This window comes from Phalacrocorax aristotelis, chromosome 20 (genome assembly GCF_949628215.1).
Source record: "Phalacrocorax aristotelis chromosome 20, bGulAri2.1, whole genome shotgun sequence".
Lineage (NCBI taxonomy): Eukaryota > Metazoa > Chordata > Aves > Suliformes > Phalacrocoracidae > Phalacrocorax > Phalacrocorax aristotelis.
In genome coordinates, this window is record NC_134295.1 from 4,906,521 (window position 1) to 4,929,748 (window position 23,228).

General features: G+C 56.0%; 1 protein-coding gene across 1 annotated transcript in view; it reads left to right on the forward strand.

Moving 5' to 3' along the window:
* Window positions 1–8,398: 8,398 nt before the first annotated feature.
* The window catches only part of RUNX3 (RUNX family transcription factor 3), a 42,584-nt gene continuing 27,754 nt past the window's right edge, over window positions 8,399–23,228 (forward strand). Inside the window, exons 1-3 of the mRNA XM_075114808.1 lie at window positions 8,399–9,128; window positions 10,097–10,253; window positions 15,194–15,298. Of these exons, the coding sequence (XP_074970909.1) occupies window positions 8,868–9,128; window positions 10,097–10,253; window positions 15,194–15,298 (523 nt within the window). The 5' untranslated portion in view covers window positions 8,399–8,867. The remainder of the gene's footprint in view (window positions 9,129–10,096; window positions 10,254–15,193; window positions 15,299–23,228) is intronic.

Genomic DNA, 23,228 nt, shown 5'->3' on the forward strand with positions numbered 1-23,228 from the left:
TTCGCAGATAAGATCCCCTCTCTCCCCACAGAGCTGGCTGCTCGTGCGAGACCGAAAGCCGCTACCGTTTTGTCTGGGCAAGTTCTCCATTTCTCTCGTCTCCAGCCCCAACCTGCTGTTGAACCGCTCCAACTTCCCGGGCTGCTGTCTGGGCTGGGGCGAGGAGCCTGCTCGTGGTGTCAGCCAGCTGACCCAGGCAGACAGGCACCTCCTGCTTACATATGAACTTTTATAAGAAACTTCTGCAAAAAAACCAATGAGCTCATGCTGATGAGCGCGGGACGGGGGTATGATGGAGGCGAGCCGGCGCGGTTCCCTTTCCAAGCTGCTGGAGATGGATGTGGAGCAACCAGTGACTTAACAGCGGTCCCTAAATAACATCGCATTTGATTTGTCAGAGTTCATAGCCAGAAACCAGAAAAGTACCTTCTATGTCGATTTTAACCTGTGACTAATTCCTCCAAGTCGGGGATTTGGTCTGTGCCTAAAGGGATGCATAAGTGCTGGGTGAATTTGCAGGCTAAACTCTTTTGGGGGCTTGTCTTCTGGAGCTACTCTACAACCACCAGACTTATTTGTGGGGGATGTCGGGGAAATTCATGCTAATGAGAGTCTTTACGGAAGGGCAAATATGAGAGCAAATGTTTGCACCGGAAAAAATAATCCGAGGAAGGAGCAGAAGCAATGCAACCCAGAGCCCATCTAGTCAAAGTGGCCAACCACAGCCCTGCTGTGAAATAGCATCACTCAGAGTTATTCATAGAAGTGAAAGCAGTGAATGATTGCAAAAAGCAAATGAACCTGGAAAAAAATGGTGTGGGCCTGCAGGACAATTTGCAACTGGAACCAGATGCTGGTTTTCTCAGAATTACTTTGCTATAGGCGAGTCATTGATGGCAGAGTTTGAGGTTGTTCCGTGTCGCTGCTGGAGGATCTTCACCGTTTCTCCTGTGGGTTGCCACGAAGTCTGGCAGAATTGGCAGAAATCAGGGATTGATCACATAGGGATGATAAACACCTCGCACAGGAAGAGCTGGTTCTTGCCCAGGACCTAATTTTTTGTGGAAAATGTCCAATGCATCGCATTGACGGAGATGTTTGGGGTGCAGTCATGGCACTAGCATTGCAAAAGGGCTGTCAGCCAGCCTAAACCTCGTCTGTATCTTCTGCCTTGAGCTATAAGGTAGCTAATGAGCTGTGCGTGCGGGTGATTTCATGGGCAAGCTGCTTGAGGAGCAACCTGAGCGACCTGGGGTGATGACTGACTGCAGAGATGCAGGATCTGCCCGCGAGGCTGAGCAGGCAGCTGCCCGCAGGCGACCTGGGCGCTGCCAGCCTTTTGCTCGTGCTCCACGCCAAGCAGCATCGCAATGGGCTGGAGAAACGCACTGTCAGCCTCCGGTTTGCATTTCTCCTGCTGTATGCGATGGTGCTTGGCACAGACCTTGCAGCTTCGCTGGGCGCCGTTGCTGCAGTCATCGGTCCCGTTCTTCCCATCCCTGACGTCTGCCTTTAAACATCAGTTTTGGGGGCTTTTCCAAACCTTTCTCTTGCTGGAGAACAACCATCAGCCACCCTGTGCTGGCACCACTCTGCAAAGCTCATCTGCCTGCAGACAGGTGGGGAAAACCCTTGCATGGATGAAAGCTGGTGGATTAGGCACATTTATAAACCACGCATTTATAAAGCACCTCCTGTGATCTGCCTCCCTCCCAGCCCGCCGGCTCTGCCTCCATCAGGGCTCAGCCCAGGCAAGAGGAATGGGGTAACCACCGCAGGGGGAAGATGGGGAAAGCACTGGGGCTGAGGCAGAAGGGAGGAGATGCCTGTGCTGGTGCCACCGCTGGCCACTGCAGCGTGCCAGTGGCTCTCCCGGCGAGGTGTCGCAGGCTGAGGTTTGGGGGGAGAAACTCTCCACTTCCAGCAAGAGAGTATTCCAGGAAGGGCTTTGGAAATTTAGCAAAGCTGCTGTGAGGCATCTCTGCTGCCCTGTGGTCAGCCAATGTGAGGTGGCACGACCCCGCCATCCTCTTCAGGGCATGATGCATGATGCACAAGGCCACCGTGGAAAGCACATCTGTGGGCTGCCTGGTTAAAGGGGTGTCTGGGTCTCTGAAATAGTGGGGCACCCTCGGGGTGACCAGGCTGGGTTCCCTTTGCGATGCTGATGCCCTACAGGGAAGTTAAACAGATATAGCTTGTTTGCACTTGCCTGTAAAGCTGCTTTTGCTGAGATGTGACCCTAAGATGCTCTATCAGACCTGAACCAAAAGGGAAATTGGAGTTCCCTGTCTGACGCCAGCACCCATTGCAGGCAGCCGCCAGCCCCCTCCTGCCCTCCTGGTGCGGGGTGAGCACCCACTTCTGTCCCACATCCAAGGGGTATTTGCAGACATCGCAGCCCTGAAGCAGCTAAACCTTTGGCCGAGGTTTGCTTAGAGCCAGGTGCTCTTCTCAGGGAGGTAGGTAAGTGTGCAGGAACGTGAGCCGTTCCCAAGGTTCACTTTCTCTCTCTTCACGTTTGACTTCCCCTAAGGGATTGTGCAGCAGCTGGAGCCCAGCACAGCCTTGCTTCACCCCACCAGGGCTCGAGCACCTACCCCAGCCGCTGTTTCGGTGTGTGGATGCAAGACCCTTCCCTGCAGACTCCCTGCTGCCCCACAAGCCTCAGCATAACATGGGAGCACTGAGCCCCCGTTTGCTAGCCAGCATCACCCCAACGTCTTGGGCCAGGCTGTAGGGAACAGCAATGAAAAATGCTCTTTAGGAAACCCCACAGCACATTCAGCTGCTGTACGAGGACAGGAGGTCAATTTTCCCACCCCACCAGGGATGGGGACAAGCGATGGGGCAGTTTTGCCAACGCACAGCTATTTTTCTGAGGCAACAAACAGCTTTCTGCAGCCTTTGCATGTTGCAATAGTGCTTTGCTCAGCACGTGCAGGAGGATTTCCCTGTGCCCCGGCCCTCGGCGCTCTGCCCGGGAGCCCTTCCGTGACAGCAACTCCTCCGAGCACCTCTCCTTGCAATTAGAAATCATGTTGTGTTTTTCTGCATCCATCCCGTTGTACTTTTCTCGTCGTCATGTGCCTTTCAGTTCCTCTTTCCACCATCCAGACGTTCCCCTTTTTCTTTCCTTTGGAATTTTTTTTATTTCTCCCCCTGTCGCGTTTTGGGTTTTGAAGGGCTCGGCACCGCCCTGGGCTCTGGCAGCACGGCCGCGGGACGGACGCTGCCCGGGGCCCCGGAGCTCGGTCCCTTCCCTCGTGGTTTTGGCTGTGCCAGGCTCCAGGGGCGTGGGGGAAGGTCAGTCCAGGGGTCCCAGGAGCCCCATGAAACACTCACCATGACTTCAACCATCTGCCTTCCAACATGGGGAATGGGCACATTGGGGATGTCTCCGTGCAAGAAAAGTCCTCATTCCCCATCGGGTCTGGCACGAGGCATCACACCCCGCTAAACTCCTCCAAAACCCCCGAAGAGAGAGGAACTCCCATGAACTTAAATAGCTCTGAACAAAGCCCGATGTTTCCAGTTGTGCTATCCACCTTTGGGCATTTTTGGAGGAGATGGGATGTCCTTAGGTGCTCCATAACCTTTGCATGAATAGTTCCTTTTCTCTGCATAAGCACATTCTTAAAGGAGCATTGGGCTTTCATTCTCCACTTACTTCAACCGTCGCACTTCTCTGTTCACTTGTTTAAATCAAGCATAAAGCTCTAACTGTTCTTTGAATATTTATGACTAGTTTTTATCTCATGCCATGCATACAAAACATACTTGATTTCTTTCCTAAAAGTTTTTTCAAGTGCAAAGTTTTAAAAACATGTGGCTTTTATTGCAGGCAGGAATGAATAACAGCATTCCACCAGTAACCACATTAAATGGAACAGTAATATTCATATGCGTAAGGGCAAAAGCTGCCTTGTTTCCTATTTGCAGTTGAACTCTGAAATTAATTAAGAACTAAAAGGATCTGACAGTCATTAGGATCTTTTAAAAAGGAGTGGAAGTCGCAGATGGGACCCACGCTCCAAAAAGCTCGGCCACGCTATCAATAGCACAGAGGATGTGAGCCCTGAACATGCTCCTCATTGTCGGGCCGTTGCGGGGACAGGAGAATCGCGGTCCCGAACAATGAAGAATGGCACTTTCGTGACTTCAGAACCACAGGATTCACGTCAATCGCACTCGTGCTCCTAAGTCACTTCGCAGCTTTTGAAAACCCCGTCTCATCCCGTCTGCGCTGCACACGCCCGGGTATTTGTGCTACGCCTGGAGCGCAGGGTGCCCGCCAAAGGCTGGTGCCGGGGGAGCGGCGGGTCCCGGCTCCCCTCGCACGCTGTTTAGGGAGACGATAAATCCCCTGATGACAGCGGCATCGCTCCTGGTTCACCCCGGTGCGTGCGCTTGGGGCTCACCGCTCTGGTCCCCGAGTGGCCGAGGATGCGTGCGTGGGTGCACGCGTGTGTGGAGTGTCTCCCTGGGGACGCGGATTGAAATGAGGACCGGTAATTAAATGTGCTGGTTAAAAATGGGGAGAACTGGGAGGACAGGCAAGCCCCAAAGCTGTAGGGAGAGTCAGCAATCGCTCTCTGGACGCGGCCATTTCTAGTCCTTCAAATGATGGTGAATGAAACCTGTTTGCAGGCAACTGGGTGGGAATCTCAGGGAATCCCAGGGGACAGCATTTCATGCCAGCATCCAAAACCCTTGCTAAAGTCTTCCTCCTCCTCCTCCTCTTGCTGTCCCAAGCAAGGATCCTGGATGCCAGGTGCCAGGGCCACCTACGCAGACAGCAAGGTGAATTTGGGCAGCCGTGGCTCCCATGGGGTTAATGGATGTCCCAGCTCGGGATTTGATGTCAGGCTGCAGCCCTGGCGCTGGAAGCGGGTGCTGAGAAGGGTTTCCCCCTCCGCGGGTATCACCCAGCCCCAGGGCACAGCGGCCGCAGAGCAGAGCCGAGCCCGGTACAGCTCTGCTGGAGTCATCAACAGGCCGGTCTCGCAGCTGGTCCCTCGCCCAAGCGCAGGCTTCCCCCAGATTTATGTCTGGGGCAGCCACTGCTTTTTCTTCCCCCCCTCCAGTTCCCCCTTATTTCTTCCCCTGAGCCCCGCAGCTTCCTCCCGCAGGAACCTCTGCCTGCAGCGCCTGTAATTGCCCCATGGGAGCCCATTTTAGCGGTGACACTCAGGGGTTAAAAACTGTCACCATCGTGCACCCCATTGGACCCAGCATCTGTTGTTTGATTTATGAATGAATAGCACGCTCCCTCCCTGCATGCTGCTCTCAGATCCCCTTCCCTTAACTACAAAATAGATCCAGACACCCGCATGGCCCTACCCAGTGCCGTGCTCCTGAGAGGTCTGAGGCAGAGTTTGCGATGAATTTTTAATAGAAAACTTCCTATAAGCCTCTGCGCTCGCTTCCTTGCTGTCTAAACAAGTGGGTCTGCTGCTAAATAGCAGCTCAAATGAATTAAAAACTGCAGAGGAGCCTGTAAGGGAAGTAATTCCAGCGAGTAATGATTTAAAGCGCCGCTGACCTCCCTGCGATGTGAACAGTAGCTTTTAAGTATTTGAAAAGAGGCCCATGCAAATCCTGGGTCTTATACTCTATTAACCTCCTCTGGAGTGCAGGGAGGGTGGCGGAGGAATAATCCCCACATGTTGATGTCTCCTGGTTTGAGGAGGACCAGAGCAGTGGGAGATTTTCCCCCTGGTCGGGACTCTGAATCCTGCCGTGCTGAAAAGGATCATTTGAATGAACGATAATTCCCGTGAGAGCTCAGGGATCGCCGGTGCCGTGGCTCCCCGTAGCTCTGGGATGGCTTTGCTCACTTGGACACCTCTTTGTAGAAGAAGCCGCTGGGTTGCTTTGCTGGGCTCTGCGCCTCTGGGGGTCACCAGCCGATTTGGGGTTGAGGGGAGCCCAGCTGGCCGCTGCCCTGCCACTTGGGTCTCATTTTCTGTTGCTGCAAGTCGGCAGCTGGCTTTGCCCTGGTGCAGCAAAGCGCAGGGCCACGTAGCGGGTTATGGGGGTGAGTCTGCACCCCCTTGCCCTCCAGTGCAGAACAAGCCAGGGTGAGAGGGCAGAGGGTGCCGAGAGCTTTTGGGGAAGGAGCAGGACATGGTACCCCGCACACCTGGAAATACCCACCCTCGGTGACTGTCTGGGGGTGTTTTTGGGAGGCCGTTGTGCGTTACCTTGAGGACACCGAGGTGATGTCATCAGGTGCCTTTTCTAACAGGTTGCTGCCAGTATGAAAAAGGGGCTGGTGCAATGGGTGGCTGGCAGGTCTGTGAGCGGGCACTGAGGGGACAGAGCAAAGAAACCAGGAGAGGCAGGAGCTGGGAAGCTGGAAAGGAGCATCGTGCTGCAGGGGAGCAGCTCTGCCCTGCTGGGGCCACCCGAAATCACCCGATGGGGGTTTGCAGGAGGGGATGTGCAGCCCCGGGGGGGCTCTACCTGCAGCTGGAGGGGGGACACCTGCCCAGCAGAGCTCTGGGGCTGCAGCTCCGGGGGAGGGGTTGGCCAGGAAACACCCCCAGGGCTGTGAGGGGAGTGGCTGGGGCAAAGGCAGGGTAGCCCCGAGTGGGGGTCAGCAGGCTTGGGGGAAGGTCAGCGGGCCTGAGGAGGGGTCAGTGGCCCGGGGGGTGGTGGTAAGTGGACCAGGGGAGGGGGTCAGTGGGCTGATGAGGGGATGTCAGCCAGCTGAGGGGGCAGTCAGCGGACCGGGGCTTGGGTCTCAGCGGCCCAGGCGGTGGGCGGCTGGGGGGTGTGTGTGTGTCAGCGGCCCGGAGGGGAGGTCAGCAGGCGGGGGGGGGGTCATCGGCCCCGTCCGCCCCGTCGCGCCCGCCCCGTCGCGGAGCCGCCACGGCGGAGCCTCGGCGCCAACTCGCGGCCGCGCGGCCGCACTGCAGCGCATGCGCCGTGTGCCCCCCCGCGCCCCCCGGCAGGTACCGGGGCGGGGGGTACCGGGATGGGGACGTGCCGAGCCCCGTCCCCCCCCCGCCCGGGGACAAACCCCGGCGTGGGGCCGCGGCAGCGCGGCCCGGCAGGTCCTCCCGCCCCCCCCGGGGTTTGTGCGCGTCCCCCCCGCTGCCGAACGGGGGGCGAAAAATAGAACTAAACACGGCGGCCGCTTTCACCTAAAAAGGGCAGAATTTCAGCGCCGGTAACTGCGGGAGACGGCCCGACACGCGGGGCTGGCGGCCGCCCCCCCGGACCCCGCCGCCGCCCCGGGCCGGCCGGGCTCGGAGCTGCCCCCGGTACCGGCTCGACGGACCCGGCCGTGCCCCCCGCAGGAGCCGGCACCGCCACCGGCGATGCCCCGGCCGCTAACGGGGCGCTGCAGCGAGGCAACCTCCGCTCCCCCTCGTTAAAAAAAAAATACCTTTTTCTTTTTTTTCACGTGTTTTGGACAAACACGGGGTTTCTCTGGGTCCTGCGAGCAGCGGGATGCGGAGCCCGGCCCGGACTTGCCTCTCCGACACTGCGGCTTGTGGAGGAAAAGGTTTCATTAGATTGTAGAAAGAGTTCGGGAAAAGGAGAAATTTAATTTTTTTTTTGTGTTGGGGTTTTTTTGGTTGTTTGTTCTTCTAAGGAAAAATTGCGTTTCACCCCGCGCAGCGCAGAACCGGGACCGCTGCGGCCCGGCCGGCTCCGCTCCGACGGGACGTCCCGGTTCCTGAACACCACGGGCTCAGCCGGAGCTCGGCCCCGCCGGGGAAGAGCCGGCCACGGCGGGCAAAGAAACCTCTGCCTGGCTCCCGGTCCTGCCCCCCGCCCGCCCCGCGGTTCGGTGTTTCCGCGGCCGGGGCTCCGCGGGCAGCCGCGGTACGGAGCGAACTGCCGCCTTCGTTGTGTTCCCGCAGAACCGGTGGCTTCGCCACGATTTTTTTCTCGCCAACGATTCCGGCCGGAGCCACCGGCCCCTGCCCGCAGCCGCAGCCCCGGGGGAAGCTGCCGGGGACGCCGGAGATCGAGGCAGTTTTCAGTGTTTTTGGAGGAGGGGAGGCAGAAGGCGGAGGCGGGGGGAGCAGCGGTTTTCAGCGCGGGCCGTGGGGGCAGCAGCCGCCGTCGGGGATGCTTGTGCCGGCAGCCCGCGGCCGCGGTTCCCCCCTGTCCCGCACGGCCGAGCCACGGGAAGCGGCGGGGGACGTGCTGTACCCCCAGCCGCTCTTCGCGGCGGCGGCTCTGGCCCCAAACCCGTCCTATCGCGCCCCAAAACCCTCCGCCGGCGGCGGCGAGAAGCCACCGGAGCCCCGACGTGTGCCCGCCCCGCCGGGCCGGGGAGGGGGCGTGGCATTCCGCGGCCACGCCTTTTTTTTTAAGTAGAAACCACGCCCCCTTCGCCCCGCAGGAGACGGGTGGTGGGCGGGGAGCAAGACCCCGCGGTCCCCCCGCCATTGGCGCGGCGCCCCGTCCGTCAGGGCGCGTCCCGCCTCCCCCCGGGGCCGGCAGTAAATACGGTACCGGGCGGCGCGGCTGACACTTGGGAGCTGGTTTCGGGGCCGCCCGGCGGAGGGGACCCGCCTGCAGCCGAGGGCACCCGGCCGCGACGTGGCTCTGCCGGGGTTCCGAGCCGCCTTTCCCCGGGCGGGGCGGACGGGAGAGCAGCGAAACCCCCGGCAACGAACCCCGGAACCGGGTGGGAGCGGATACCCCGCACCGTTCACCCCGCGCCGCCCCGCCGAGGACGGCGATCTGCCGGGACGGAGCGAGGCAGCGCGGGGCCCGGCCGCCGCTGCCCCCGCCGCGCCCCGCCACCGAGCCCCGCCGCAGCCGAGCGGTGGGCGCCGGGCCCCGCCGGGTCCCTCCTTGTCCCCCCCGGCCGCGGCGGCTCCCTGACGCCCGCCGTTGTGATGCGTATTCCCGTAGACCCGAGCACCAGCAGGCGCTTCACACCCCCCTCCACGGCCTTCCCCTGCGGTAAGATGGGCGAGAACAGCGGGGCGCTGGGGGCCCCCGCACCGGGCGCCCGGGCTCGCCCCGAGGTCCGCTCCGTCGTGGATGTACTGGCCGACCACGCCGGCGAACTGGTGCGCACCGACAGCCCCAACTTCTTGTGCTCGGTACTGCCGTCCCACTGGAGGTGCAACAAGACGCTGCCCGTCGCCTTCAAGGTAAGCCGAGAGCCCCGGGACGGCGGAGGGGGGTGGGTGGGGGGGTGGGGACTGGGAGCCCCGATGGGTCGGGGGGCACCGGCTGGGCTTCGGGCTTGCCCTCCGCCCAGACCCGCTCGCCTCTTTTCCTCCACCCCTTTCGCTTTAACTCGCCCCTGACATCACCTTCAAGAGAGCCCGGTTTATTATTTTTAATCAAGTCTCCGCATTGCCCCGCGGTCACAGCATCTTAGATATTCCGTACAGTTAGGAGCTCTCAGGCGACTTTGAAGTTTAATGAGAGTGGAGGTTAATTACCTTCCTGGGAGAGGGAAAGAGAGCCAGGGAAGGGAAGATCTAATCTGCAAGAAGAAAGCGAAGAGCTGAAGCACCAGCGCCGGGTTGCGCTGCCCGGGCTCCCCGCGGCCTCCCGGCTCCGCTCCCGCGGGATGGGGCGACCCGACGGGGCACCCCCGGGCCGGGCATCTCCGCTGCGCCCCCGGGGCGAGCAAAGCCCAGAGCTCGGCGCGGGGAGAGGCTGGGGGGAGCCCGGCGGGGGTGTCTGCAAACCGGGGTTCCCCCGGCCGTCCCGGGGCTCCCGGACGGGGGGGGACCCCTCTTCTCTGCCAGCTGGGCCGGGCGCGGGGCCCCGAAAGCGGCCCCTCCGCGCTCGGCAGCGTTTTTATATTTTTTAATTTCTTTATTCCCCACCCCCCCCGAATCAAATAAAAGCGCAGTTCGCTCTCGGGGCTACCCCCGCTCCCCGCCCCGTGGAAACTCCCCGCTCCTTTTAACCCCTTTTTTATCTCATTTTCCCCTTCCCCCTCCGATTTTCCAGCCTTTCTCGGGGGCTCCGATTGCTTTTGGTTTTGCTTTGGTTTTGCAGAGTGTTAGCGGTGGGGGAGGCAAGGCCGGGGACCGTAGGGCAGGTTAGGTCCGACTGCAGTGAATTTTAGTCTTAAAAAAAAAATCCTCTCGTCCTGCCCTAGGTCGTAGCCCTCGGAGATGTCCCCGATGGGACGGTGGTCACGGTGATGGCAGGGAACGACGAAAACTACTCGGCAGAGCTCCGCAACGCCTCCGCCGTGATGAAAAACCAAGTAGCGAGATTTAACGACCTCAGATTTGTTGGGAGAAGCGGCAGGGGTAGGTACCAGCTGGGAAATGGTTGGCCTTTTTATTCCCCCCCCCTTTTTTTTTTAAGAGATAGGATTAAAAAATTTTTATTTTATTTATTTTATTTATTTTATTTATTTTATTTATTTTATTTATTTTATTTATTTTATTTATTTTATTTATTTTATTTATTTTATTTATTTTATTTATTTTATTTCTATTTTTAACGGTGTATTTCTCGCGGGCCGGTGGTTTTGTTGCTGCGGGCTGGGTTTGTGGCGCAGGGAGGAACCCACCAGCCCCAAAGCGGTTCCCGAGCGGGCGATGGGAAGGATGCAGGAGGGATGCGGGAGCAGCTCTGCACTGTTCGTCCCGGGGGTTCTCCTCTGCTCAGATTTCGGTGCAGGGAGGGGAAAAAAAAACCCAACCCAAACCTCATTGTAAAACCTCCGCGGTGAGTGAAGCACCCCCTGCCCAAACCCTCCCGAATTCCTCCCACGGGCGAGGCAAGGGGGGGGGCGCGGTGCGGCCCCGCCGCAGGTGGATGCGCTCAGGGGCAATAACCCGCCTGGCAGCTCGGGGTTGGTTGTTTGGGTTTTTTGGTTTGTTTTGTTTATTTTTTTTAAATGGTGAAAATCAAGTGGTTAAAGTAAAATAATAACCCGGTGCTCGGCATGAAGGGCTGCGCGGGTCGGGGTGCGGAAAGGCTGGTTCCAAGGGCAGCGGTGGGCGCAGGGCAGAGCCGGGGTGCTCTGCGGGAAGGTCCCCTCGGCGTCTCCACGCTCGTTGCATGGAAAAACGGGACGGAAATTTTACTTTCTGGCCGTAGAGGTGAGCTCTGGCATTTAGCCGTAAACGGATCGCCCTGCTGGGTTGGCCTTTTTTTTTTTTCTTTTCTTCAAAACAAACCTTCAAGGAAATCGGGCTGTGCCATCCGAGGGGCGAGAAATCAAACCCCTGAAAACCCGGCGCGCCAGCGGGTGCCGGGGCAGAGCCCTGCCTGCCCTCCCCTCCCGCCCCAACCCCTTGCACCTGAATTCCAGAGAGTATCCATAGAATTTCGGCATCTCACCACCAACAGACACAGCGGGTCGAAGCACTTAATCGTTCATTTAAACAAAAATAATAACCCCGTATTTTAACGGCCACATGGCAGCGTTTTCTCAAAGGCTTCCAATGCCTACACACAATGTCAGATATATTTTTGACTTCTACATTAATTAAAAGCAGTGCTGTTAGGAATTATTTGCATGTAATAACTGTTTACTTGTTCCTCTTTATGAAACTTGAATAGTTTACATTCTTTCATACATTTCCTTTTTCCTGCTGGCTCCTTCTCCATGTTGCAGTTTCTTTAAAACTCTCCACTTAACTGGTTGCAGGTTGATGGATGGAAAATGTTTTTCTTTTATGAATTAAGCTTTCATTTCTGTAATCAATTATTCTCTTAGGCTCTTTTTGGTTTGTTGGTTGTGTGGTTGGTTTTTTTTTTCATCCTCCTTACACAAATTTCCAAACTGAATGCAACCCAATCGCAGCTTGACTCTTGAATTCATTATTAATGTTCCTCCTCTGTAGTCCCAGGCTCTGAATTAACAGTAGTTTACAGTTGCAGAAAGCACTTGGGTGAACACTCGCCTTCCTCGGGCAGAGTCCTGGCAAATACTCATTACAGCAGTGGAAACACCTCCACTGCCTCTAACAGGCTCCAGAGCGAGGAGCGTAACTCAAGCGCTGATTTTTATTTTGTTTTAAAGTCTATTCTTGTGGGATGAGGCTTTGTAATGCTTGCAGGGAAATAACCCCATCGGGGCTCTCTGGGGCTGGCGTGAGGGTGGCACAGCGGGGTTTTCTAGTGGCATGAAGCGTGTGCTTAATTCCTCATGTACGGCCGTGCTTTCCCGGCAAGGGGCTCTTTCAGACCTGTTTAGTGTGAAAAATCGTTTCTATCGAATTTTTATTCTGGGTGTTGCACTTGCTTTCCCTTGTTTGGCTTATTCTCTGAAAGCCCGGTGCTGGTTTCTTTTATTCTGGCAGAGATTTGGATTCGCTGCAAAACCGTCGGAGCAGAGCTCTGCGTGTCCCTGTAAATGTTTGTGTAAATCCGATGCGTGGACGCGCGCATCTGCAAACGCCCGCAGCCCGTGCGTGAGCTGCAGGAGCCCTGTAAAATGAGAAGCAGCGAGGCTCTCGGTTTGAAAACATGACTTGAAATGGTTCAGAATTGGGTATTTTTAATATTAACGTGTCGGGGATCATTCCCCAGCACTGTGAGCTGGGAAGAGCAGGTCCTTACCCTGCTCCTCCCCCACCCCCCCGCCTCCAAAATTACCTTCATGTGCAAGACAAAGGGAGGGGAGAAGGAGCAGCTTCCCTCTTAAAAAAAAAAAAAACAAACCACCACCAAAAACCCCCTTCTCTGCTCAGATTGCACTGTATAAAATGAAAGCCAAGGCCAGCGGAGCGCTGCGGTGCCCGCTGCGCCCCACCGCCTGCTCTCCCAGCTGGAATATCCCCCCGGCGCATCCCGCAGAGCCGCGGGTGCCCCCAAACCCACCCAGGAGCTGGGATCTAGCCCCGCACAGCCGGCGAACCCCAGCTGGGGCTGGAGCGTGGTGGAAATGAGTAACCTCAGCCCGGCTTCCTGAGAAGGCGGGAAATGAGTAAAAATGATGCTGAGTAATAATTGTCATTTTCGAGCTCATGGGAGGATTTTTGAGAGCTGTTAAGAGATGCTAAAACGGCCCGGCTGGCTCCGTGTTGTGGCCGTCCTCCCTGGAGAGGTATTCCTATCTGCGGCGACCAGAGGGGGAAACCAAAGTGCAGGGAAGTTATTTCACACAGAGAATATAAAATAAATAAAAATAAATAAATAAGAGCCCCCGGCTGCAGAAGTAAGTCGGGGAGCCGGGCACGGAGCTGCTGGGCTGAGCTCGGCTGTGCGGGAGGATTAGGCGTCTCACAAGCCGGACTTGCCTGCACACTGCCTGATCCCTCGCGTGCAGACCCAGGGGCTCCCACTCCTGGCCTCTCCTCCCGTGGAATTTCCTAAATAATTGCTCCTAATAATCCTCGTCCCTGAACTCGGGTCCTGCAAACGTTTTGCCAACAAATACCCCACGTCAGTTGGATTTACGTGGCCGTTGTGCTCAGCAGGCTGTGTCAGCCCGGCTCTTCCGCGCAGGTTGTCGGTGTGGCCATTTCACTGAGGTTTAAAATTGTATTTGGGAGGGTTAAAAAAAATGTATTTTTGTGTAGAAAATGAGCTAAAGATTTATACAGCCTTTAGTCCTGTTTTGAAAGCTGTGGTGAGGCATGGATTGATGCTTGCCGTCTGCTTTAAAGCCAGCTTTTCCCCCCAACACTCACATACGTCCCATAGAGAATCTCTCCCACCTGGGATAATTGCAGGATGTTCTCTGGAGGAGATAATTTAATTTTTCTCTTTATTCTTTTTTTTCCTTCTAGCTGTATAAATACTGTTTTGTTTTGCTGTGGATATTCTCAGGTCCAGCCCTGTAGATAGATGATGGTTGGGACCTGAAAATCCCTAATCCCTTTAGGGGAAAAGAGAAAGGAGGAGGTTTCTTACTGCATTTATTCGTGAAATAAAGGCTGGAGGAGCTAAGGGCTATTGCACGGGCATTTTCAGCCTGATTCCTGCTGGGGTTTATACTCTAAAATACTCGATACCTTTGAAATCCCACGGTGATTGCTCCGGGGTGGGGGGGGATTAGAGCAGTTTGCTCCCTTGTACGTGTAACATCCCCTCTTTACCCAAGGGGCTCCCAGGTCTGGGGAGGCTGTGGGAGAGCGGAGGCTGCACATCAAGCGGGTGATGGCAGCCGAGATCGGGCGAGGAGAGGGCAGAGGCTCTGGGATGAGGATGCCAAGGCTGCAGGAGGCGAATGGGGTTGGGGTCGGGGTGGGTGCTGGGAGAGGAGAGCGGGGCGGTACCAGGGTGCAGGTGCGATGACACGCTCCATGATGCCAAAAGCATTTTTGGGTTGCGGATTGAAACATATTCTGCTGGGGCAAGGGGGTCACTGCTGTGTTCTTGCAAAATTGGGTTCCCAAGAGCTTTTCACTGCTTTACCTGCCCCCTCCCCCCCTTTTTTTTTTAAAAAAAAAAAAAAAGGTGGCAAGCTCGGTAGTTCAAAAGCATTCCTGAAAGTCCCTATGATGATGTCTGACCCCTTTCCCAGGAGCAGGTTTCTGCTCTCTGGTCAGGGCTGGGAGAGGGGGACAGTCCCCACAGCCGGTGGGGCCACCTTCTGGTGGCTGCTTCTGGTGGCCAAAGCTGGCTGGATTAATTTTCCAGTTTCTGGCCCTGGCCCCGTACGTGTGCCGTGGGTGCCCATACGGCCGAGCGCCTGGCACAGCTCCCCTCCAAACGTCCCCGCATGGGTGCAGCCGCAGGGCCAAAGCCACCAGGTTCCCCCCGCAAACACCAGCACCCACCACCTGCAGGCAGATGCCATCTCACCGGCTCGCTCCCGCAGGAGCATCCCGTGAGCACCACGACCCAAATCCGTCCCTCGCAGAGGGGGGTCCCGTGTCCAGTGCCGCGTTTCAGGGCTGGATTCCCATGGGAAAAGGGGAAGCATCTGAGCGGGAAGGCACCAGGAAGCTGCTGTGGGTGGAGGGGTCGATATGGGGACAGGGCAGGGGAGGTGGGGGACAAGTGACTTTTCCATCCAGGAAGGTCCTGGCTCCCGCTCTGAACCGGGTCCAAGCCTCTCCCTGCTGCAGCCAGCTGAACCCCAGCGGGAGCCGGCTGAGCTTTGTGTCTCGGCAATAATGTCTCATAAAATTAAATGATGTGTGTGTTGGAGTTTGGATGTGGATATTTGTGTCTGAGCTTGCTCCAGCAGGAGCCTTTTGCTCCCACAAGAGCTGAACCCATGTGAATATCCTCATTTCTCTTTTTCTTTCCCCACCCCCCCCCCACCCCCCCCAACCCTCCTTAGGAAAAAGCTTTACCCTGACGATCACCGTGTTCACCAACCCCACCCAAGTTGCTACCTACCACCGAGCCATTAAAGTGACTGTAGACGGACCCCGGGAGCCACGAAGTAAGTGATGTGTTTTATTTGGCAGCTACCGAGAAGCGCGGGGGCGGGAGGGGGGTGCAGGGTGTGCAGGGGTCCGAGCTCTCCGTGGCCGAAGGACGCAGAACGCCTCTGCGGCCAGGCAAAGCCAGCCGGGGCAGGCACCGCTGGCAGCGCGCAGGGCTAATGAGACGGCATTGCTGTGGCTGAGCGAGCCCCGGCAGTGCGTGCTGCGGCGGGCTTTTATTTTCTCCGCACGACGGAGCGTGGAGTGTGTCCCTGCCCGCTGCTTGCTCTCGCCGCGCTCCGTATGGCATCGTTGAGGGACGGTTTTATAGCTCCAGTCCTCGTGGTGGTTAGGGCGTAAGGAAAACGCTTTGGGCTTCGACAGCAAAAATACAAAGGACTCAAATCCAGCAGTGCGTGGGGCATTTCTGGGTGGTTTACAAAGCCAGAGATGCTACGCCTGGCTTCGGAGGCTGACTTGCTGATTATTAAACTAAAAATGTTTGCAGGTTTCCTCCGCACCGTGCTTGTATTTGCCTGTCTGTCCGCATGGGCCCAGGAGAGCTCGGAGAGCACCTTCCCCTTTTGGTTAGTGGTGGTTTCGCTTTCGGGTTGTCAAAGGCTCTGGCTGGCAGCGCCCACGGCCGGGGGCTGCATTGCTTGAGAAAACCAAAGAGACGATTCAACCGCAGAAACGTCTTTCTGTTTTGATCGAGTAGGCTCTCCTGGATGCAGGATGGTGCCTCTTGCTTGGCTGAGGGCGGCTCTTTGCAAAGGCGGCCGCGAATCGCCCTCGCGGGTGTTGGTTTTCAGTGTTGGGCTGGTTTGAGCTCACCTTGGCGTCTCCCGTGATCCGAGGAGCGCAGGGAAATGCTCCGGTGCCGTCAGCTGGAGGAGCCTCATTCTTCCATGAGTATTATTTGCATTGTGGGACACCCTGTGCAGTGGGACCTCGTCCCCAGGGCCTCCGTCTCTGGCTTTTTGCTTCAGCTTCTCCTTCCTGCTCACTCAGCACCACCCTGGGGACTATAAAGCAGAGTTTGTTCCCTTCGCGTGTAAAGCTGTCGGTGCCCAAATTGAAGGGAAACAGTTTGATCCTTCTAAATATGCTTTAGAAAATATTTTCTGTTGATGCTGTCGTTGGGCCATCGGTGCCCCTTGATGTCAGGCCAGGTGGAGGCGGTTACCTCAGCGAGGGGGTTTTATTTGCATCAGGGTTTGCTGGATTTTCTTCCCCCTTGGTTTTTATTTTGGAGCGTGAGAGGCTTTACGGGAACCTTGTTGAGCTGCCGGGCTGGATTTGCAAAGCTGGCACCCAAGCGATGCAACACAGTTGGTTTTATTTTTTTCTTTAAGCCAGAAACACAAGGCAGGTCCCTGTTGTGGGGCTGCGGCGGCGGTGAGCAAACGTGGGTCGTGGAGGGTGCTGCGGCCACCGGGAACAGGCTCAGCCCGCGGCTGGGAGGGGAAGGCAGGCAGGGCTTGGGCAGGGAGTTTCACAACTCTTCCAGGTCAGGAATAGAAACCAGGTCTCCTGACTCCTGGCTCAGCCCCTTATCTACTGCATCAGATCGCCTTTCTAATAATAATAATAATAATCAGGAATACATAAATAATAATACAAGGTGAGATAGTTACTACTCTTAGCGTTTGGTTTGCTCTGACTTCACCGATAGCCAGCGCTCGCCCAACCCCCGCTGAATCATACCCGCTCCTCCTGAATTTCAACACCTCAGTCGATGGCTCCCCATCTTTAATTTAAATGTTCTGATACGGAGGCGAAGGCTGTGCAGGCAGGCGGGGAGCTGGGGGGCTGAGCCGTGGGCACGTTGGCCCTGCGCTGTTTGGGTTGGGGCTCTGCCTTTGTTTGGCAGAATTAGGCAAAACCCGAGGATGGAGCGGCTTGCCCTGGCTCTGGCTTGGGGTGCCCGAGGGATGCCCTCCCTGGGATGCCGTCCCGGGCTGCAAGGTCAGCAATTTTCTGCCTTTTTTTTTTTCTCCTCTGATTTGCGGACCTGAAGATGTTTGTGCTGGAGGTGTAGGCTCCTTAAGGAGGTCTGTGTGGTGCTTATTCGCTGCTTATGTCCTTGCCTTGTATGGACCCCAAAGGTCAATCTCTCCCCCATCCCTGCACCCCACAGCCCATAAACTGCCAATCTAAGGAGTTTGGACTCAAGCTGTGATTTTCTTTTTTAAAATATTTTTAGACGGTTGTAGATTTGTTGGCAGTAAAGGTCATATTTTGACTCCCAGTTTGACCCTGGGGCTTAGATTCATGATTGATCAAAATCCAGTCTCGCACTAGAAGAAAAAAAATATTAAAAAATCTTTTCCTGTGCCACACTTTGGTTTGCATTTTCTAATAAACCTGACATTAAAAAAAAAAAAAAATACCCTTTGCCCTTCCCTCCCTGCAGTCCTCTGTAGAAACCTTTGGTGTGGAAATACCGGCTGCAAAACGATCCGAGCTCGCTCGTGGAAACCCAGCGTGGTTTTCCCGGTTAACCTGCCACTGGGTGGCTCTCCGGCATAGCACCCCTCGGTGCGCCGGCACCCGCCGGGCTGGCCGGACGGCAGTCGGAGCCGGTAAAGCCCCGGTAATAACCACCTTTGGCCAAACACGATGGCTTGCGCTGCCTTCCCCTGCTCGGCTTTGGGAGGTGAGACCTGCCAGCAGGAACTGCAACTTTTATGCGTGTATATATATGATATATACGTTAAAAAGCATATATAAATACATGTATATGTGTATATATGTGAATGCATAAAAATATATGGGTTTTTTCCCCCTTCTTGACTGCTGTGTTGCAAATGAGTAGGACATGGTGTGTGTTGGCTCTGGTTGTGCAGGATCAGCGGTGGCCGGGGCTGCAGGCTGGATGTGGGGCTGGCGTGAGCGGGCAGAAAAGCACCCTTAATGTGGAAAGAATTGGCCGTTTGTCTTGGTATCCTGGGAAAGCCCTGGGCATCATCTTCTCAGATGGAGCGAAATTCCTCCAGCAAACGTTCTCGTGGGGTTTTTGGGTCAGAAACGCGGCTGGGCTCCACGCCCCACCTCTGAGCATCCCATTCATCTTCCACCCCTGTCCCATCGCTTCATCTCAGCCCTTGAGCAAGTGTTTTAACTAAAGCTGTGCCCAGAAAAAACTTCTGAGGAGTCTGAAATAGAGTCAAGTTGGGTGAGAAATCACAGGGAAGCGGGTGACAGCCAGAGCCCCTTGTGGGGGGGGATGAAGCCTGGCTGGGGGGACCAGGAGAGCTGGACCACAGTGCTGAAGACACCCAGGCGTGCTCGTCTGAAGGACCCGCAGCCAAGCGAGGAGCAGCACCAGGGCCGATGATGGCCGAGGCTTTGGCTGAGCCGCTGTCTCGGCTGCTCCGCCGTAGTCCCCGAGCATCCCCTACAAGCCATCACACAGGCTCTGAGTGCCCTGCTCGCTCAGAGATATATTTTTATCTTGTGCTCAGGCTCTTTCTGGGTTAGATCTGGAGAGAAAAAGGACATTTTTTCAAGCTGACACCTTAGCTCTAAACAAATGGCGCAGCGGGTGCCAAGTGTTGACATACTTTGTACAAACAGGAAGTAATAAAATATTTGAACTTCCTGTGGAATTTCCTTCTTTTTTTTTCCCCCCTTCTCTGCAGCTCTTTATTTAGCAAGGGCCTGACTCGGCTGAGCGGCAGCCCTGATGCAAAGCCCTCTTGCATCTACAGCTGCTTGCAAAATAATCCACAGGAGGCAGAACATAGAAAAATGAATAGCTGGAAGCTATACAGGGATGTTTAGTCTGTTCCTGGGTACATGGGAGCATCTCCAGGGCCTCCCCCCTCACACCCACCTGCTGGCTGCCTTCCCTTCCCCTTCCCTTCCTGCTGCTCTCACCTCCTCTCTGCTGCCACTTTTGCTCTCCTCCTCCCAGCTCCCCCTTGCAGCACCAGCCCCTTTCTGCCCAACTCCTGGGAACTCTTGTGCAAAGGCCTTTTTTCTTTTCTTCTTTAAATGCCTTCCCCCCCCCCCTTCTTTGACTTTTTCTTCCTGCCATTCAGTCTTCCTTAACCCCTCTCCCCCCTTTCTAAATCTCGTTGCCTTTAACCCCTTGTTTCTGATTTCCACCCCAGCCCTGCTGGGCTGGCCACTGTGTCGAGGAGGAAAAGGAGACCAAGGTCCTTTGATCTCGCCCACCATAACCCTTGCAGGGAAGCACATCTCTACCCAGCCGTGCTTGCCCGGGGTAAAAGCCACCCCTCCGGCTGTGAGTGTGCCCAGGGCCCCGCATGCCGGTGCCGGGGAGGTGGGAAGGGGCGCAAGGCAGCCATGCCCGGATGTGTAGAGCCTTCTCTGCTTACATGGTGAGAGCTTGGGCTGCTTTGAGTGTAAAATTGCTTTCTGAGGTTTAATGCTGTGTAAGTTTGGGTTAACGGAGATGGTTTTCTCTTCCCCTCTGCCCCACCTCAGCAAAGAGAGTGAGTCGGGGAGGGAGCGGAGCTGGAGCCAGGCACTGGGCTGCAGCCCTCACCCGGCAGTGTGGAGCTCCCTGCTCTTACATTGCAGTTAATTTTTCTCCTGTCCTGGGCTGAATGATGAAATGGAGGGTGAGGAAGAGAGGATAACAGCTTGGGCTTCCACACCTGAGGAGTGAGGAGCAGTAAGGTCCCTGTGTCCCCCCCTTGTTGCCCACTTGGCCACAGCAGCAGTGTAAATGCTTGTGGAAGTGCTGGTGCTGGTTGTTGGTGTCTCCCGCCCTGCTCAGTTTGGATGTGTGTGTCAGATTCGGTGCTTTCGGCCTCGTCCCTGCTTGGTGTGACCACGTTTAGTGCCAGAAGTGTGTCCCCATCCTGCAGCGTCTGCTGGCTTGGCTCAGGAGGAGGAGGGAGCTTGTGGCTGGGGTCCCCCGGCTAGGCAAGACCATTTCAAATCCCTTCTCCCACCATGTTGTCCCTGCAGGGTTTTTCTGGCTGGGCCCTGTCCTGTACAGGCTCAAATCCTCTCTGTGGCCATTTTTCCTCCCCAGAAGGCTTCTTCCCGCCATGTCCCTGGGGTGGGAGCGATGGGGCCATGCTGGGAGCAGTGCCATCCTGGACGGGACAGCCCGGCAGCCGCTGCTCCAGCTCACGCCGAGCACCTGCTCCCACCTCGTGCAGCACGTAGCTGGTGGGAGGAAAGGCTTCTCACCTCCCACAGCTCTGAGTCGTTTCCAAGAACTGCTGCTTTTTGCTTTCATATTTTCAAGAGTCTCAGCTGAGTGAGGGTTTCCCTCCCCACCTGCCCCCGTGTACGACGTCAGCCTGAGCCAAAGCCATGCTTTTGAATGGGAAATGAAGAGTTTGGGATCTGCAGAGGGTGGAAACCCCCTTGTTCATGCCTGTGCTAACACCTTGGTGTTAGTGGCGTCTGTCCCCCTCAGGGTGCTGGCGGCCAGCAGGTGCAAGGCTGCGGCTTGGGTGCTGTCTGCCCTTGAGCACCCCATGCATTGGGGGTCTTGGCTTCAAGTACGGGGCAAAAATGCAAAGGACTGATAAAAAGATTGACTGTAGAGGGGAAAATCATCTCTGCAAATCCATCCTGAAGATGGCTTTGCCACTGATAACAGTGGGGTGCTGTGGGAGGAGGGTGCCCGTGGCCCTGGGTGCCCCCAGCCCTGCTGTAAGGGCATTTCTTCCAGCAAGCGCTTGTGCTGCCCAAGCGGCAGCTGGGAAGGAGAAAGGGTTGTATCAGCACTTGCTGGGGATGACACATAACTCGCTGTGGCTTCTTTATCCACCTCGAAGCTGCACTGATAAAAGCAGTTCTCTGAACCACCCTGTCCTGTGTCGGACCCGCCAGCCTGGACACACCTTGGCACCGCTGCCCACACCCCCGTATCTCACCGCCTGCATCTCGGTTCTCATCCCACGCCCAGCGCCTCACCAGCCCCAGCTCCCTGAACCCCGGCGTGTCCACAAACCACCCTGAAAAAGCCTTTCTCAGTTTTCTTTTTTTAATTTAAGGTGCATCTGAATACATTTTTTTTTTCTTGAGTCTGGAGGAGTCTGTGCTGTGGATCTTTTTTTTTTCCTTTTATTCCTAATGGATGCTCTGGTTTGAGGCTAGAGACAAAAAGGATGTGCAGGACCACACTGCTTTCCCCATCTCTCGTGGCTGCAGCTGAGTCTGAGATTTACTAGCAGAAATAGCAAAACTGAAACCCGTTTTACTCAGGGAAGGGAAAAGAGGTGCAATATTCCACCCCATTAATCAGAATAAGCTCTGTAGAGGCCCCAGGATGATGCTAACCACTAGAAATCGCTAGGCGTCCCCTGTAAGATGGCGCTGCCCTAATTTGAGCCTTGCACCCTGCCCGATTTGACCTGCAGATTTTGAGCAGGGGGGTGGGAGGCCGAGCACCCGGGATTTGCCTTCACCGTGGGCCACGCTGGGAAGCCCCAGTGCTTTAATTCAGATGCTTGTGTGCGTGGAGTCGGTCCCTCCCTGCCGCCCTCTCCGCTCGGCGCTGGGCTCGGCCCCCAGACCGGCTCCGCTCCCCCACAGCCCCCAAGCGTGGCGGGGATGTGTTTATTTGAAGGCAGAGGCAGCTTGCCCAGAGCCGAGGCCGTGCCGTGGCTGGGTGAGGCCGAAGAGCTGAGTCAGCCCCTCCGCGCTCGCTGGCAGCAGGGCTTGGATTTGGAGGGTTTCGGCAGCGGGAGGTTCCCCATGGCGCGACCTTCCAGGCTCCTGTTTGTTTTTCCTGGGGTACAGCAACCCTGTGCAAACTGGATTCCTTTAGCAGTATCATATTTTCACGTCTTAGTGGCTTGAACGCCATCAGAAGTACAAAATGATGTGTTTAATATATTGCAGGGTTGGTTATTTCCTTGCTAACCTTTGGGTTGCAATGTCTTTAAAAGCATTGATGGTTTTCTGGTGAGGTTTCTGACTCCTTGGTAATTGCTTGTAACAAAGAGCATCTCTTTAGGGCTTCCCTCATTTGCATCATTTTGGGTAGGGGGAAAAAGAACGAAAGGTGGAGCAGAAATATTCCCATTACCTTCAAGAAAAGTGGCTGAGCGGGGGTCACACAATTATCTTAAATGGTCTGTAAAGTCACACATCACACCCTGCCTCCGCTGGGCTCTGTGCTTCATGGAAAGGGAATTGCTGGCGCTTTTGGCAAAGGCAGAACCACCCTCCGGGAGCGGGGCCAATGCTGGGAACCCCGTGGCAAATCTGTCATCTGACCCCCCCCGAGCTCGGTGGGGATTTTGGCCGGCCCGTTTTGGGGTGCTTTGTCCCATGGACCTGTGCTGCGGGAGGATTTGTGTAAATCCACACTGTGCTTCCTCCACACAGCAGGGAAAAAAAGGTTGTCTCATGGCTTTGTTAGGATTCAAAGCAATTTTGAGGGAAGATGGGGATCTGGAAGAGCTCTGCAGGGCTCGGGTGCGCTGCGGGGAGGCTTGGGGTGATGCATCGTGGCCCTCTGGGATGCCACCTCCATGAATCTGGATGGTGAGATAAAATCTGTAGCTCTCCCATTCCTGGGACACGGGGAAATCGGAATCTACCGTGTGGTGGGTACAGGTCAGTGAGGGACAGCCAAAAATAGCTGAGGATGAGGAAGAGGGCAGCTGGACAGGGCTACAGGATGGGAGCCGAAGGAAAACAAGGGCTAAATGATCCACTATTGCCATATTCCTAGGGGTGATTTTGGGACCCAGCGGTGTGCAGCGTGCCCAGGGCGGTGACACCCCGTGTTCGATGCGCCTTCTACCCTCTGAGGTTTGATAGGGGTTTGGCAGGCGCTTGGAGAAGAGCTAGTAAATTATTACAGGGTCTTGCGCTTCTCGGAAGCTCGAATGGAGACCCAGGACGGGGGCTGTGTCGTGCCAGTATTGTATGATTTTAGATCTTTATCTTGGCAGAAAGGCTTCCTCGTGGGGATGCACAAAACTTGAACTTGAGATGTTTCCA